This window comes from Fulmarus glacialis, unplaced genomic scaffold (genome assembly GCF_000690835.1).
Source record: "Fulmarus glacialis isolate BGI_N327 unplaced genomic scaffold, ASM69083v1 scaffold13573, whole genome shotgun sequence".
Taxonomy (NCBI): domain Eukaryota; kingdom Metazoa; phylum Chordata; class Aves; order Procellariiformes; family Procellariidae; genus Fulmarus; species Fulmarus glacialis.
In genome coordinates, this window is record NW_009205124.1 from 6,735 (window position 1) to 21,381 (window position 14,647).

General features: G+C 37.7%; 1 protein-coding gene across 1 annotated transcript in view; it reads right to left on the reverse strand.

Annotated features, from left to right (window-relative positions):
- Positions 1 to 280: 280 nt before the first annotated feature.
- LOC104074965 (bifunctional heparan sulfate N-deacetylase/N-sulfotransferase 3) overlaps positions 281 to 14,647 on the reverse strand; it is a 58,513-nt gene continuing 44,146 nt past the window's right edge. The window contains exons 6-13 of the mRNA XM_009575279.1: positions 10,664 to 10,846; positions 9,659 to 9,755; positions 8,676 to 8,799; positions 6,379 to 6,553; positions 5,203 to 5,373; positions 2,331 to 2,440; positions 1,623 to 1,725; positions 281 to 400 (exon numbers count right to left, since the gene is read on the reverse strand). Of these exons, the coding sequence (XP_009573574.1) occupies positions 281 to 400; positions 1,623 to 1,725; positions 2,331 to 2,440; positions 5,203 to 5,373; positions 6,379 to 6,553; positions 8,676 to 8,799; positions 9,659 to 9,755; positions 10,664 to 10,846 (1,083 nt within the window). The remainder of the gene's footprint in view (positions 401 to 1,622; positions 1,726 to 2,330; positions 2,441 to 5,202; positions 5,374 to 6,378; positions 6,554 to 8,675; positions 8,800 to 9,658; positions 9,756 to 10,663; positions 10,847 to 14,647) is intronic.

Consider the following 14,647-nt stretch of genomic DNA (forward strand, 5'->3'; position numbering starts at 1 on the left):
TATCTCTGAAGCTTATACCAGTTGCAAATAACTTCCACATATGTGCACAGTAGTCCACAAGTCCACAGGCCCAGAAATGTTTATGAGAAAGATCTGGCCCACCAGAGCTCTAAGAAACACATGTATTTTCACAATCCACATGCCAGCATATGGAAATAATTTCTACCTTTTACCCTTTTTTGAAGAGGTATATCTTACAAGACCTTCTGGTAGCTACTGGAGTCTTTAGGTATGACGACTGAAGCGTGGAAGAGAGATTTCAAAAAGCCTTTTTTCAATGCTATCTTACTTTCTGTAGCTCCTGTCTCAGCCACGATGGCAGGGGTTGTCCCAATTTGTGTAGGAGTTTGGACAGTTCCACATTGTGATCTCTGTAGTAGCTTGACAGAAAAGCCCTGCACTGATGGATACAAAAGGACATATTTTTATTTAATAAAATGCTGTACTGCAGTTGCTGTGAATTGTAGGTTTCAAAGTTTGTTCTACCTGTGCCAAAACTTTACTTTCTCTTACGCAATTTATATTGTTTTATGCTATCTACTGCATGCAAGTTTAAGCTCTTCAGTTAGGAGCTGAACTGTAGAAGATAATTTCAAGGGAAACAAAGGTTGTCCAAAATGAAGACTGAAGTCAAAGCAAAGGATCTGATTCTACTCTCAGGTAGTCATGTAAATTAAGAATCGCACTGAAGCTGATGTAGTTACTTTGAATTTACTGAAGTGTGATTGAAACCAAAGCTTCTAAAATACCTTTGTATGTAGGCATGTATCAATTAGTAACCCCATTTTCAGAAGTATTTGGAGTTGAAAAATACAACAACAAACAAACATAGTCTTGTCTTATCTCTGGCCAAAAGCCTTCTCACTGAATGATTTTGTGTCAGTATGATTCTATTGATGTAAAGTCACTTATCATGTAAGTACCGTGAGAAAAAAATCCCGGCTTACTCGCCATATTAATACATACCGCTGTTCAAACTCTAAGTTTTTATTTGCGTTTTAGTCAGGCTAAATGAAATGGGAATACAGGACCGAATAAACATAAAAGTTACAGCTAGAATAGGAGACTAAACTGCCCTTGGGTACAGGCTGCAGCATTTGCTCTAATGGAAATTTCTTCATTTGAGCATTTGTCTGGGGAAAGTATTTATAAAATTAATGGAAACAGAACCTAACCTCTCTTAAAACTGGTTTATATGAGAGCCTGCATTACTTGTCATGGTCTAACTACTCTCAAAGACAAGGGACCAGACACAAATACACATATCTGATCATGACTGAGAAAAAAAAACATGCACTGTGGAGCCTCTGCTGCTTAAGTCACTTAGGTAAAAGGGACAGGTTTCCAAGCGAATTTCAGGGAATTTCAGGGGTGTCATGTTTATTTTCCTAAGGGATGCCAAGTTTTAAAAGTTGTTTCTCTAATGACTTAAATTCTTCACTTTTGAAATAAAGAACTGAAAAAGTCTACGCTCTCCACAGCTATCTTAAATGTTTCATTAAAAAAAATAATTAACGTCTACTTAATTTTGTCTTCTCTCCTTTCTTATGATTTTACCTGTGTGGTGTCCCATATGTGGGCAACTGAATCCCTGTATAATGCCAATTAGCATAATGGTTTACCTCAGAATCCATAGGAGGGTATTTTCTACCTTTGCTCTTTCCAAGACACTTAGTTTTTCCTTCTTCCAGGAGCTGACACCAGAAACCTTTATGTGAATCGAACCTGAAACAAATATTTTGCAGTGTAAAGGCTGTGAGATACTGCAAGGAGGATGCATCTCCCAAGTTCAGACTGAAGACTCAAAAGAGTAAACCTAAGGTTATCAGTCTTTATTTTAAGGGCAACCAAATCTAAACGTCAGAATCCAAAGGATTTGTGTACATGTGTATTTATGATGTACAGAGTGGATGTTACATTCCTGACTGACACCATTGAATCTGTCTTGCAGCTAACGTGAAAAATAAAGAGAAACTAATTCTCTTTCCTTTCTGTTTATGCATGTCAGCATTCCATGTTCCACTTATGGAAATAAAATTCCTTTTGATTCATCCAAAATTCACATGCAATTCTCACAAAGCAACACTTACTTTGTCCATTTGTCAGAGGTCTACTTCTGTAACAGTCAAGCTCCACACTGAGTGGCTCTGTGGATGATTCACAAAAAATCTAACCCTGAATTGTGTTCTTTGCAGACATTGAAGAATATATCCTACTGACAGCTCGAAGGAAAAGTATGAGAGGCTTCATTTTGCTGTGATCTTACTTACAGACTAACTGGTATTTTAGGAATGTAGGAACATGTGAAAATGATGATTAAATTAACTCACGTTAGGGCTTCAGAGTAATTATAATGAGGAGAGACTCCCAGAAATTTCTGTACTTCATCCATTACAGTAGACGGGTCAGTTCTCAGCTGCTGTCCATCAATAATTAGCAACTACAACAAATAAAATAAATGGAAGTTTAATTTAAAATTCATTATTTCAAGCTTCAAACTGAAAATTCCACCTCTATCAAACTCATTCATTATACACACAGTACTGCCCCAGAGAATGATAATTGGTCCAGTTTTAATTGTCATCATCATTAATGACCTGGGAGCAGGGTAAATGGCATGTTAATTAAATCTGAAATGATCTTAAATTGGAAGCTGTTGTGACAACAGAGAAATAGCAGTGAAGGATCTAGAAAGATAAGAAATATTGGGAGGAAATTGGGTGAGATTTGTCCAGCCAAGAAAAAAAGGTATTAATGTCTAGAGAAATAACCCATAATTCTCATAGACACATACATATACATGTTACAGTAATGTTGAAAAGCTTGTCACTGGAAATGACCAGAAAGACAGAAACCAGCAGGTAGATGTTAGGTGAAATGCCCTACTTCTAAACCCATACAACAACACATAATTGTATGAAAAAAACTTCTTTGAGAATATGAATAAACACAGATGTTACGAGGACTTTAAGGCAGGGATTTAGATAGATACAGAATGTGCAACACGTCTCTGGAAAGCCAGGTACCGGTATCCTTGAACTTGCTAACTAGTTTGGATATGGTCTACTGTATATCGTTGCTTTTGCAATGCAAGTTAATCCCTAGTACTTTTACACAGAAAACATAAGGCTACCAGAGCTGGTTCTTCGCTATCACTGTGAGATGTAAAATCTGGCAAAAATCTGTATGACAATGCATATTGTTCAATATTCATGGGTTACTTTTGCAGAAAAGCTAATGAAAACATAATGTAGAGAATTTCATATGAGTATCATGATATTACAGTATTGTGTTTCGCATGAAGTCTGCAGGGCTGGCCCAAAAGAGAATATGTGAAATATGTAAATATGGAGAATAACACCAACTAGATGCATCAAAGCTTCCTTGGCACACTCTGGGAAAACAGAAGGTGCAGACTCAGCCAACTTGTCTCAGCTAAGCGAGTCCTGGATAAACAGAAGGTTCAGATTGCAGCCAACTTCCCTCAACTAAAGTAATCTTTAAATGTTGGGTGAGGAATAGTGCCAGACACACTGCTAATGTCAGAAAAATCCATTCCAGAAATAAATCTACCAAAGAGATACTGATCGTGTGATATTGTCTGCCTGGTCTTGCATATCACATGATGTTCAGGGCTTAGGATGTGCATCTTTTGAGGCTTTATCTTACACAGGGACAGAAGGAGGCTAATGATTTGTATGTTACATGCCAACAGAAGCTTGCAGGGAGATCAAATTTTCAGGTTGCTTACCTGAAACCCATGGGTCCATAAACACACACCCTCTGAGGCTCAAAGATACACAGAGAAACTGGTCTTAACACAAAGAATACATTGAGGATTCAGGATCGGTGATAGATACCAAATGTAGACTATTAGGAACACCAACATGCTGAATTGTTTCAGTGCATGAATGAGTCCCAGTAGAGGCCCTGATATGTGGATGCACTGTTATGGGCAGCAACGTGTGAGGAATTTCCAAAAACAAAGTGTGCAGAAGAGACCCAGTGCTTTGACAGTTACAGAAAAGTCACGTTAGGCAAAACATGAATTCACCTAAAAAACTGGTGATGCCAGAGATGGCAAACACACTGATGTACACAAAGGCTTTATCTATATTGCTAACTAAAACAAATCAAAGACAGCTTTCTGGTCTCAAGGCCAAATGGCACAGCATGACCTGGATCCATGTTGCTAAACTGTCTCACCTGCAAAACCAAACTGATTGTGTCCACACTCCCCAATGGTAATGGCTCTTGTTATCTTTCTAACTGTGCTCTGGAACTGCTTGGCAAGATGCTTTTTGCTGTGGGTCCAAACTGTGCCAGAAGTGTGTTAAAAATCAAGCAGTATGGACAGCAGTGGGACAGTGTGTGAACTTTTGCATAGGTACAGGTTTGTTTTACTACTACAATCACAGCCTAAGGAGGTTGACACAGTGGGAGATTACTGCATGAAAGGACCAAGAAGTGGGTGAAGACACATGCATTTAAATATTAAGGAGTTACAAAACCACTAGATCACATCCATTTCCAAAACCACTAGATCACATCCATTTCCATGTGGTAATCCCCATTTCAGACGGAAAAGGTATTTTTTACACCCCAAAGTATTCAGACACCAAAACTCTTCTCAACCCATGCACGGAGGGCAATATCCCAGCTGACTTCCCTTGATGCTAGCTGATACTTGCTACCACTCAGAGTAGACAGAAATATTATTGAGCAGCTTCCCTTATTTTCCTTCCATTTTTCTTTTGGGAACCCTGATGGACCATCTGATATTAAAGAGACCACAAAGCACTGCATGCCTGGTTCTCTTCTCCTCAACATTACTGACAAAGAGCCAGACATAGAGCGATGAAGCATGAGCAAATGAAAAACAGCTGTAAGTTAAAGGCAGTTCAGGGTACAAGAGAGTTCAAGGAGCAGCAGTGACGTTTCTTGAGCTTCCAGATTATTGTTCTGATTTGTTTTGCAGAAGGAGCTCCCAGCTGTAAGGTGCTAAGACATGACACCCCTAGCAATGTCAACCAACTACTTAGAACATGGCTATGAAGAATCACAATCAATGTCTTAAAACATGCTCTAGTATATCTAGGATATCCCTGAGGATCAGTATTCAGTAGGCAAGACTTTTACAAAGGTAATCTTTTAGGGTATTATACATATAAGATTAAGATGTCAAGTTACAGTCTTATTCACCTGATAAGGAGGGAAGTAAGTTAGCCATCTTTCAATATGGGTAGCATACCATCCAGGTGCTAGACATCTCTTTTGGAGAGCTCTAAGCTCAGACGGGGCTCGAGGTCCAGCTGTGATCACCTGATAGAAGCTGAATTTTAGAGCTGCAGGATCTTCATGTGACCGCTGATGCTGTAAAAGGAGTTACATTGCTGGAACTTTACACACCACAAAAGTTGGCAAAATAAGACAAAACTGGTTGGTATTACCGACCTGGCCTTACTGACCTTGCCATGAGTGATTATTTACATTAGAAGTTACTTAAAGTTAAGAATTCGTCATATGTATTAATTAATTGAAAATGCGGGGATAAGCATTGTTTGTATCAAAAAATATTGTTTTTATCAGAAGAAATCAGAAGCTAGACTGATAATAGCAATAACAAACAAGAATGTATAAATGTTTATTTTCAGTAAACTGTGTACCAATGAATTGGGTATATTAAACACAAATAGTAAGAAGCTCTGCTTCTAGTAGTTTCATATTTTCTTTTTTTATCTTACACAAGGTAAATACTCAGAAAGGCAAATTTGAACATGGGTATTTAATGAGGATCATCGGATAATTCAGGTCAGAAGGGATCTCAGTAGATTTCTAGTCAAGCGTCCTGTCCAAAGCAGGGTAAGCTACGGGATCAGTCTCCAGGTTGTGATTACTTCTCATCAAAAAATAACATAAAATACATCATAGAAGTTCTAAGAACTTTGTTCTCTTTGGAATTTTATCTTTTTTTTTTTTTAATAATAATATCTTTATTTTGCCAAATTCCTGTTGAAATCTGCAGACCAGAAGAACAAAAATTTCTTAATCTATCTTGTATTTTGAGCATGAACTACGTAACTGTGCCTATAAACTAATTTTTGTATGTGCTGATTACATAAATTAATCGAGTAAGTAAGCATTTTTACATGCTTATATTACAGGCAGACTTTTGAAAAGGTGGTTTCTGGTATTTTAACCCTTGAAAGATTTTCAGGTTTACATTGACAGATACCTCAGCCCATGGGTGATCATATATGGTACACTGACTGACGAATAAAAGCTTGTATTATCCAAACCCTTTATAAACATATATACTGAAAGGATTCAAGGTGGAAACCTTGATTTGTGCCTGCCCTTGTTCTTCAAAGTGCATACCTGATACCAGGAATACGCCCGATCAGATGGGTCAATGAGGATGGTGATGATCTTGGCCTTGGGGATGAGAGAAGCAGCTCGCTTAGGAGCGTCCTCAGAATGGAAATAGTTGGCACTTTTCTCAAAGAGGAAGTCAGTGGTGACATTAGAAGGAGTGGGGAAGAAATCCATGTACCTAGGAAAGCAACATCATTCTCAGAATTACTTAAAAGTTACACAAAGGTTAACAAATCTGTTAAGCATATTTTATTCTAGAATAATCAATTAAAATAATAGCCTAATTGCCAAATAAAAGCAAATAGAAGTTTACATTATATTTTTGATCATATTTGACTTGGTACTAGCTTTCTTCGTCTCACTACATATAACTAAACATTGCAGCTATTTTTTGGTAACTGGATGAAAATGTTATGATACTGATGTATCTTCTTAAAATTAGTGAATTCTCACTTTCCAGTCAGAACAAACTCCTATCAAAGTCAAAAGTAGAAAATGGGTTTTCCACATTTGGCCTTTTGCTGACATCAATTACAGTGCAATACTGTAAGAAAAAGGTATTCAATATCAGAATTGCTTTTACTCAAAAGAGAAAATAGCTCGCTTATGTGGGGAAGATGCACTGAAAAAAACCCTTTCCTGCTTCTGTAGTTAGCCTCGGTCTAAATGTAAACTCGGACAAAGACTAAGTCAGAGTCAGCTTTGGGAAAAAGCTGTATCTCCATAACCATAAAAGAAATTGAACTGTTATTTGTGAATACTCTTGCCTTGAAAGAATCCTAGCCCATTAGTGGACTAATGAGGAGAGACCTTGTCTCTAATTACCATTTGGTAAGCTCATTACATGCCAGCATTAAAATACACTATCAGACTGAAGGTCTGAGAGATTTGTCTGGCAAACAGAACGCAAATCTAAGGGTTAAGCAACTACATCAACGTGTAGTTCTGAGTATCCAAGACTTAACTGTGAGAACGTGGCAGGGGCGAGTGGGGCATGTAGCGCAGAGGTACAAATAGCCAAATGGGTGCTGTAGAGGGAGAACCTGTCAAGAGGATGTACCTGGTCTGTACAGGTTGACCACTGGGAGCTTTACGCACCAGTGCTGTGTTAAGATGAAGGTAATTTGGCACATGTCTAGCAGACAAATTGTATCTGCATGTTAGGGAAGTGGCAGGAGGAATGAGAGAAGCAGCAAAGTGGTCTTCTAGCAGCATGAAAACATTGATTTTGTGGAAGAACTGGCTCACTGTACTTAGGCTGTCTCCATCAGTGTGGATCCGCTATACCTCACTTGCATGTCATCTTCTCTGACTTCAAAAGTCTCCACAGCAAGGAGTCAGCTTTCTAATTTCCAGTCATTCAGCCAGCATCTCTCTGTCAGTAATAACTGGCTGACTCACCACATTTTGTAATAAGAAGCTACTGCAACAATTATAACTCTGTAAAAACTAATTGACTTAAAAAGAAATTGGATTTGATGTATCTGCACTAAGACCATAGAACAGTGTTCACCCTGTTAATTTTATGGATGAATACGAAGTCAAAGGCAAGGAAACTATTTTCCCTTAAACTGGGGGACAAAAAGAAACAGATAAAATATCAATAATCTTTTACTGGTGCTTCCCAGCCACTACAGCATGTTACCGCTTCTCATCTTGTAGTGCTTTATACTGCAGCACTTTCTGAAAGTAAGAGAAATCAAGAATGACCTTCTGGGTGTAGCTATGTCCGGTGATTCCCCCGTAGCCATAGTGAACATGGCAGCAGTGATACCTACTTTTTTAGCATCACTTACTAACCTTACAGAGACACTAATGTTCTCCTAACTACCTGATCTTTGAAAAACATTTTGAGAGGCTTTCCCTGTCCCCCTTTTACCTGATTGCTATTTCTAAATCCTATTTAAAGGAAAAAATTCCTCTCCGTGATATTACCTTTTTTTCTCTTAAGAAATAAGATTTCCAACAGAAACATAATTTTTGCCCCCATATAGCCAACTAAAAACCATTACTGTCCCAAATTCAAAGGCATGTGTAATGAGAAATACATATTTTGTTACTGTTTTGCATATATTAATATATGGATATTTACAAGAAAGCCTCACAAAAGTTAGTGCATTTATGATATTCTGTAGTAAGACTGTTAATCCTTTGCATTTATTTATCATTTTAGAAGGACACTGAAGGTTATTTTTTTATCTCACTCTCTATATAAACAATTACCATTACCAACAGTAATGTAATTTTTGTATTGTTCACAACATATAAACTTTTATATTTATACTAATAACCCATCTTACCAATCAATCCCCCTGTGGTAGTTATTTCTATTAAAGAACTGTACCTCCTCAAAGGTTTTTGGGCTGGGGGAGTTACTAATGATGGAAGGATGCATGATCAGGAACAAATACAAGGCTGTGGTACCTGCAAATAGGATAAAAGTCCGAGATTAAAAAAAAAAGTACACACACACACATTTTTTGGGGGGTCATACCCACAGATGGACTAAACCGGCTTTATTCCATTTCATTTCAGTGAGAGGATGATGATTTATGTCACCTAAGAATCTGTGCTTTCTGTGCTTTTAAATTGAAGACATTTAAAGAACTGTAAATAGTTAACACAGAAACTGGAGTGCCAATGCTGAAATCTGTTTTTCACACTTTTAATAACTGTGGTTTTAAAATAATTATTGTTTTTTACGAGACTGTCAAAAAATAATTTAAAAATCTTGCACTCAGTAGCTATTGGGGATTGGTGAAGATGAAAGGAAGCACATATGCAATTTTCTGATTACAGAGAAGAAAATTAACCATTAAGTTAATTTATAAACTACTGCAACCTTGCAATTCAACCTGTCCATTAGGAACTTCTTAACTTGAAATAAATGCCATGAAATAACAAGTTTCTATAAACAAAACACCTGCAGGACAGACAAGAACTTGCAGTTAAGAATCTACACCATTTGAAAAATGGTTGTCCTTTCCTCCTTCCGCTTTGACAAGATCTTGTCTATCTTGTTGATCTCTTTATCAAAGTGTTACTCATTTTGACATACAGCCAAAAAAATCCGATACACACCTGAACCCTGCATTTTCAATATGTGTACTGTCTGTTGTTGTAACTTACATTATTAAACTATATTTGGATGATATCTAAAAATAAAAAAATGCTATTAGATGATCAAGATCTCTACACAACAGTCTGAGTAAACAGTGATTAATCGGTGTAATTATTTGAACTTACACATAGCCTATCTTGTTGAAATACAATAAAATCTCACCAGTTTTCTGGGGTCCTACAACCAAGAATTTTGGTAACCGATCACAGGTTTTTTCTTTAGACCAGATATCTCTGTGCCGTTTGTCATCACAGGGATTCTAAAATGGAGAACAACAACTAAGAATTTCATCACACCTGATAAGGTTCTCAAATTATGTTTATATAAATTACCAATTTTTCACCAATGTACAAATATTCTTACCAGAAAATATTATTTTCCCTTATGACAGAAAACCATATTATGTATTAAAGAACTATTTCAGTGATTCAGAAAGGTATTTGCAATGTAAAGCTCTGGGTGATGGGCTGAAGACCTGCCAGCTGCAAGGTCAGTGCAGGCTTCAGCCTTAGCAGGTCTTCACATTCTTGATATTTTCAATTTGCTCACTTATGAGAGCGGGATAATCAAGCAGCAGAGTTGATAACATCAATGTATTAAGTGCTGGTAAAGTTCTTGCTTGGGCAGTTCTCAGCCTTTTGTGAATAACTTCCTAATCTATCTAAGCTATTTCTACTTGGCTAGTCAGTTTTAGCACGAAGGTAGCCATGGTCTTAATGCTCTCTTCTCTTTTTGGATGCCCCCCTCTCCTCACATGCTTGGAGAAAAGTTCCTTTCTTTAACGGCCAATTCCTAAATTACGCATATACATCTCTCTGTCAAACGCTTAATTCCTGTTAGTTCCAACAGGAGAAGAGAAATAAAACAACATGCCTTTCCAGCACTTCCCACATTTCTAAAAGCAAGTAAAGTCACAAATAACATGAATTAAAGATAATTTTAATTAGACATCTCAGTACGTATTCATTTCACAACCTTTCTATGGAGATTTAAGCAGCAGGGAAAACAATCACGTACACTAAAGCTTCAGTAAGCTGTTTCATGGAACCAACTAGTAAATCTAAAAATACTACTGCTTTCCTCTATGAGAAACTGAAACAAAGAACTTCACAAAAAACACCATCAAGATGATTTTTTTCTGATCTCTTCATCAGCAAGCCTGCCTACCTGCCAGAGAGGGTCCTTTTGCTCAGGGAATAGTTCAAAATACTTGTGAGCCAGCTGAACCGGAGGAAGAGTTTGCAGTTTCAGGTTTGTCCAGGTATGAACAAAGTTGGCCAGATTCACAAAGGTGTACAACCCCAGGCGGTCGTTTCCGTAATTAGACAAATGTGTCATGAAGATGCTAATCTTTAGAAAACAAAACAAAGAAAGCAGACGTTGACTCCTTGTATCCCTAGATGGCAGTGTAACCACAGATAATATAAATTTAATTTGCATTTTGCTCTTATTTAGAGCTGCAAGACTTTGATCACATTCGTGTAGACCTTACTATCCTTGCTCTTTGTTGAATTACATCCTCCCCTTCTCAAGTCGACTCAATGCAATCAATGAAGAAAATTGTGGAATAGGTACTGAGCTCTGTGTGAACTAGGATATGCAATCCTACCCTGAGGTTGTACAATATTTACATAATCTTTATGTAAATTTACTCAATGGAGAATAAAGCAAAAACAATACCCACAGTTTTACTTCAAGTGGAATACAAATGCAATATTAAAAATGTGAATTCTGTTTTCGTGGAAGAGTAAAGAAGTCAGAGACCAAGAGGACAGCTGACCTCTATTGCTGTGATTTAAGTCTTGTTGCTCCAACTTCAAGTTTTGTAGGATAAGTAGCTCATCTCTTCTACAAAGCTATTCTGCAGCACTGAGCAGATAGTTGAATCATACGCAGAAACAAACAAAAAAATTCTGAAACCCGACTGAGTACTTTCAAATAATTGTGCATAAAATACTCCCAAATAATAATAATTTAAAAAAAGCTCAATATCCCATCAGTTGTAAGGCTGCTTGTATTTTGCTCTTCCAAAACCTTATTGTGAAATTGCTACTCAGATAAATCCTCCCTGCTACCTCCCTTGGTCCAAATGCACTCTCACACTCTCAATGGAAGCAATGCTTGCCGTGAAGGTTTCTCAAAGAAGGACATATTTCGATGCACGTAAACCGCGCTGATGAGCGGAGCAGGAATACACAGACAGCAAGATGGTCTCTCAGGGACTGGGGAAGGGCTGAAGACTGAAACCTCTGTTTTGCAAAATGATCCATTTTCAAAGTAATTTTTCACTGATGAAATGGTCCATTCTTACACTAAAATCTGCAAACCCTTGCTACTCTAGCAGGGATTTTTTTTTTTCCCCCAATTTTTTTTTAAAATAGGAGAACTCTCCCAAGACAAATTCTCCAGACTAATCTCCATTAAAAAATTAGAAACATAACTCTTTTTATAAATAAATCTGCTAATGCCATGAATGGGCAATTTCTATTTAAAGTATAACTTGATGTAAGCCACTTTAAAAAGAAAAAGGCTTATCATGGCCATAATTCTGAAATTAGTTCAGGAACTGAAGTTAATCTTTTGTAAAGGAATTCCAGCCTTCAATTTAAAAAAGGAAAAAGAAAAGAATGAAAAACTGGAATCTACAGCTGTATTCTTCTGTTTCGGAGTATTTAAAACACTGGCTTCCTTTGATATAAAACGTTCAAAGCTATTGAACTTCTATTTTTGAACACCTAACTGTAACACTACAGAGTACTTGCAGGGAATGGACACAGAAAATGTGTTTTATTAATAGTATCATTTGGTGACACCTCTTGGCTTATAAAGTAAGCTTAGGGCTTCAGTTTGTCTGACTCAAGTAAAATTAGAAGATATACACTGCTAAATCATTAGGATACAATCTTTCTTTTCAGATAGGACTGAGATGGAAAAAAAAACCCCACCCTCCCCTTTAGGCAACCAATAATAAGCATTTTGCCAAAGTACAACCTTTTCAAGTTTCCTTTTTTATTTCAGTTCTCAAAGCAGGAACAGACCAGCCATAGAACTACGTTGTTCTCAACAAAGATACAATCAGAGGGTTTCCATAAAAAAGGTTAACTTGTTTTCCTGACAGCCTCTTTCTTTCTTACACGTGGGTTGACCTCTGACATTTATAATGTCAGTTCACCTCCTGGCAACTCCTCACCTGCCAACAACTACAGCACTGCACTGGAAGAAAAAGCGAGAGAACTTGAAAAGATTGCTAGTTTGGGGAAAATATGTACTATTCTTTCCCTGAAGGGAATATCACTGTAATTTTAAGAATGTCAGAGTGGAGGCTGAAAAATTGATCGGACGTATCATCATAAATAATTTCCACCATATGAAACTGTGTCAATGAAGGGGAGAAATGTATCAGAGACCTTAGTTCCCATTTTACAGTTATTTTTTTAAGTCAAATACTTTATGGTTAATTATTTACAACAAAAAGAAAGGTGATCAAGTGCTGGTTTAAAACATAAATGACTAAATCTTGTAAAGAAGTCCAGACTTAGTGTAACCAAATATATGATCTAATATACAACTTTACATTGTAGAAGAGGTCTCCTTTACTTCTGTATGGCATCAAAAATATTACAGATCAGCTGAGACTATCTTCCAGGAAAATCTGACCAGAAGTTTTTCTCCTCCTGTTGATACTGTACAAACAAATTCCTAGTAAAATCACTACCATTACCTGTGTAAAATTAGCAAACTGCAATCCTGTGCTTCATAAACAATGAAATATTGCTGATCCACGGCCTAATTCACCTGATCTGACCTGAGAAGTACTTACTCTTGCTTTCAGCTGCAAAAGTTCTTTACAGGCTAAGCTAGCAGCCTGTGTAACTAACAGGAGCGTGATGCTGCAATGGCTGCATTTACATTTCTCTGAGAATGATCTTGGACCACTGTACACACCAGGGATCCCTCTGAGAGGTGGCTTACAGCACGTGATGCCAACCTGCCAGCCGCTCTCTCCGACTCCAGGGGCTTTCCTGCGAGTTTGTCGACAACAGCTATGCAGCCACGGCACTGGGAGAGATGTATAAGCTGATCCTCCGGTTTCCCTGGCTACAAGGAGAAAATGATACCCAAGTGCCATTTTGAGGGATGGCACCTTGGCGCTGGCCCAGCTGCAAGGGATGGTGTGTTGCTACCCACTTCCCTGCTTTCCTACCGAGCTGTGCAGAAGGACGGAAACTCGTATCATTACCCTTCTGTTTGCAGGTGTGCAGTTTCACACCAAGACAAAACATAATTATTACTTTTTGCCTTCCATATTGAGATATGATGCTTTGTTTTGCTCCATCATACCACATTCTGTTTCATTCAAACAACTTCTAACTAATGAGAATGATTAGCCTTTCTGTGCCAACTAATAGTTAGCACGCTATGCTATTAAAGATTTATTCTCTTAAAACCACAGATCAGGAGATATAAAAGGAATCCTTTGTGGGCATCTCTGAAGACTAGATCTAGTAAATAACACTGTTTGTTCAATAATCTTGCACCTCTGGGAAATACTGTAAAATATAAATAGAGCTTCATATATTTCTTTATTCCTTCTTCAAAAGGGAAGCAACTGTGAATGCATTTATATGTACTCTAACAAGCATTTTAGCCTCCCTTTCAGTTAAAAAGAGCTTATTGGATTTTATTATTTCCACCCCTCTTCTAAAATAATTTCTTTCAGGGCATCTCAGCATTTTCTTTATCTCAGTGCGAGAAGGATCACCCTTTTTAGCTATTCCTCATAAACAAACTATCATCTTGGTTGCACTTCAGTGCACACTCTCCACAGGATTTAATATCTTTCATGAGGGGACTGAAATGGAACGCAGGCAATTTTTAAAATGATGGTTTGGGACTAAATCTGGCCTCTGGGCAGCAGCTCCTTTCTTGTTCCCACCCATCTTTGGATCAGAGTAGCAAAGGTACTTCTCTCTGCCTTCTCACAGAGCCTTATAGGCAGCTGTATGACCTGCTCCTTTCAGCTTCTCCTCAGCATTTCTGCACTCCTCCTTCCCCAGAATGAAAGGGCAGAGGGGTATTTCTGTTTTGCTCTCTCCTTCCCAGTCCCTGATTTTATGTGGGATTCTGACTAACACTGCAGAGATGTAGGGA